This window comes from Penaeus vannamei, chromosome 38 (assembly GCF_042767895.1).
Source record: "Penaeus vannamei isolate JL-2024 chromosome 38, ASM4276789v1, whole genome shotgun sequence".
NCBI classification, from domain to species: domain Eukaryota; kingdom Metazoa; phylum Arthropoda; class Malacostraca; order Decapoda; family Penaeidae; genus Penaeus; species Penaeus vannamei.
Window position 1 is genome coordinate 21,957,861 of NC_091586.1, and position 2,500 is coordinate 21,960,360.

Below are 2,500 nucleotides of genomic sequence, written 5' to 3' on the forward strand. Positions count from 1 at the left end.
GAATATCTTACATCGATTTCCGCAAAGGTCAATCCGTATTTTGTATACCTCATTGTCACTAAGGTCATTTTTTCTTTTTTTCATTTCCGATCGGGTAATTGAGGTCAGGTACTATATCATTTTCTTCGCTGCATTTCAAGCATTCCTCGGGAACAATACCCTTTAACAACAAAAAAAGAGAAAAATCTGGGACGATAAACAATTCCGTAAAAAAAATGATGGATTTTACACGCCTCCCCAATGGAAAACAACGACCACCGCAAAATCATATGTTTCCGCGCCATTCAACGGCGTTCGCGTATGAGTCAGCGGATTCACGCGCCAAAAATAACTCCTCCGACCGCCATTTTACCCCCAGCAACACAGAATCAACCTCCTCGGAGAATAAAAGGACGAAAAAGAGCCTTGCAAACTCCCCAAAGAAAATACCAAAATACAAACTATTAAATGACCTTATTATATGAAACACAGAAGTAAACAAAACACTTACCGTAGATAAACTGGCCTTTCAATATGGCCTACTGTATACATGGCTCGAGAAGAGAAACCCACGTACAAACCAGAGATACTAGCAACAAGAAGTGTAATCTGTAATCTAAGGCGTGTGACAGGAAGCTCCAAAGGTTGTCATAAACTATTCACGATTGACATTTCTAAGGGGAGGTAGGGGGAGGGGTGTGTGGAAGGAAGAGGAGGAAGGGGTAGGGGGAGGGGGGAAGGGGTACCATAAAAAGGTTAGGTTGAGCAGGTAGGAATTTAAATGTTCTAAAGTTCGAGCCTAAAGTTTGTTTTGTTTTTTTCTGTATGAAAGTATAAACCTTGATGTGCTTATATTTCTGCATGTAGGCTAACAGTTCTGTGTGTGTAATATCGATCAAGTTTTAGGTGCAATGAAGGAAATTATGAAACGATGATAAGGTAAAATAATGTTGAATCGACAAGAAACATTAAGTTTCTGTAACTTTTTCTACCTTAAAATCCCACGAGCGACTGTCATATATGTGAATGCACATGCAATATTGATTATAATGATAACAACAATATATAATGATAAGAATTTCAATGCCGAAAATATGTGTAATGATAATAACAGAAATTATTATAATTATAATCATAATCATTATTACTATTGTCCTTATCATTATTACCATTAGTAGTAGTAGTAATGTCACTCTTACTGTTATTATCATCATCATCAGTATTACAATTTTTTTATGCTTTTGTTCTTATTATCATCATTATTATCTATAATATCATTATTACCAGTATCAATACTGATTATGATGTTGATGTGAATATCAATATCAACATTAATTTACTATTATGATTATCAGCAATATTATAATCATTACTATCTCGATCATAATTATCACTCTTATCACTATTCTGATTATCATAATCACAATTATGATCCTTTTCATCCTCCTCCTTCTGCCTCATCATCATTAACATAATTACAGCTATAACCACGATGATGGTACAGATAAAATAGTAAAAATGATGCTAATTGATAACACCAACACTAATGACACCATTATCCTCCTTATAAAAAAAAAGATAGTAATGATAACAAGAATACCTAGAAGCAGAGACCGCATACCTCCAACATGGCGATATAATGATAATAATTCACGCGGAAAAAGTGGCCTCTCTCTCGCAATGCTAAAAATTATAATAGTTACCCCCATCGTCACGACAATAGGGGTAACTGATGCAATCATTATAATAATTCATGGATCACCACCATCTAAGTTGGGCTAAGATATACGAGCTGGTAAAAAATCATTAAAATCTTTTCATGTGTTTTTGGTTGTAGTGTTAACTAACAAACTAACTAACCAACGCTACCAAAAATATAACTTCCTAGGTAATAATGATAATTGTTATTATCATTATCATGAAGAAAAGGAAGAGAAAGGGGAATAAGAAAATGAACAGGAGAATAAAGAGGAAGAAGGGAATGAGAAAGAGAAGGAAAAGGAGAACGAGGAGACAGAAAAGGAAGATGGAGAATGGGAGAGAGAAAAAATAAAGAGGAGACAAAAGACGAGGAAGTGGAAGAAAGAGAAGGAGAAGGAGAAACAGGAAAGAAGAGAGGAAAGGTAGATGGGGGTATAGAAGTAGATGGAAGCAAGAGGGTAAAGAGGCAGAGGATAAAGCAAGGAGGAAGAAGAAGCAGAAAAAGATGCAGAAGGATGAGGAGGAGAAGAAAAGGGAAAAGGAGGAGAAGAAGAAGAAGGAGGAGGAGAAGAAGAAAAAGAAGGGCGAGGAGAAGATGAAGAAGGAGGAGGAAGGTGGGGGGAAGTGGAGAAAGAAGCAGAAAAAAAAATCAAAAGAGAAAACAGACGAAATTAGAAGGAAAAAGAGGGTTGGAAGAGGAAGAGAAAAATGCCTAAAGCAAACATCAAAAGCACTTACCTTTGCATTTTCAGTCCCTGTGATGACGTCACCAACTACGTCACTCCCCCTCTTCCCCCTCGACCTGCAGGAACGCAACAGG

At 36.6% G+C, this 2,500-nt stretch overlaps 1 protein-coding gene across 3 annotated transcripts in view; it reads right to left on the bottom strand.

The window, feature by feature from the left end:
• Positions 1 to 2,500, bottom strand: part of LOC113817439 (MAP7 domain-containing protein 2) — a 36,789-nt gene that overhangs the window by 30,698 nt on the left and 3,591 nt on the right. For all 3 annotated transcript variants that reach the window (XM_070115846.1, XM_070115844.1, XM_070115843.1), the window contains exon 2: positions 2,419 to 2,482. In XM_070115846.1, coding sequence (XP_069971947.1) covers positions 2,419 to 2,426 — 8 coding nt within the window. In that variant the 5' untranslated portion in view covers positions 2,427 to 2,482. The remainder of the gene's footprint in view (positions 1 to 2,418; positions 2,483 to 2,500) is intronic.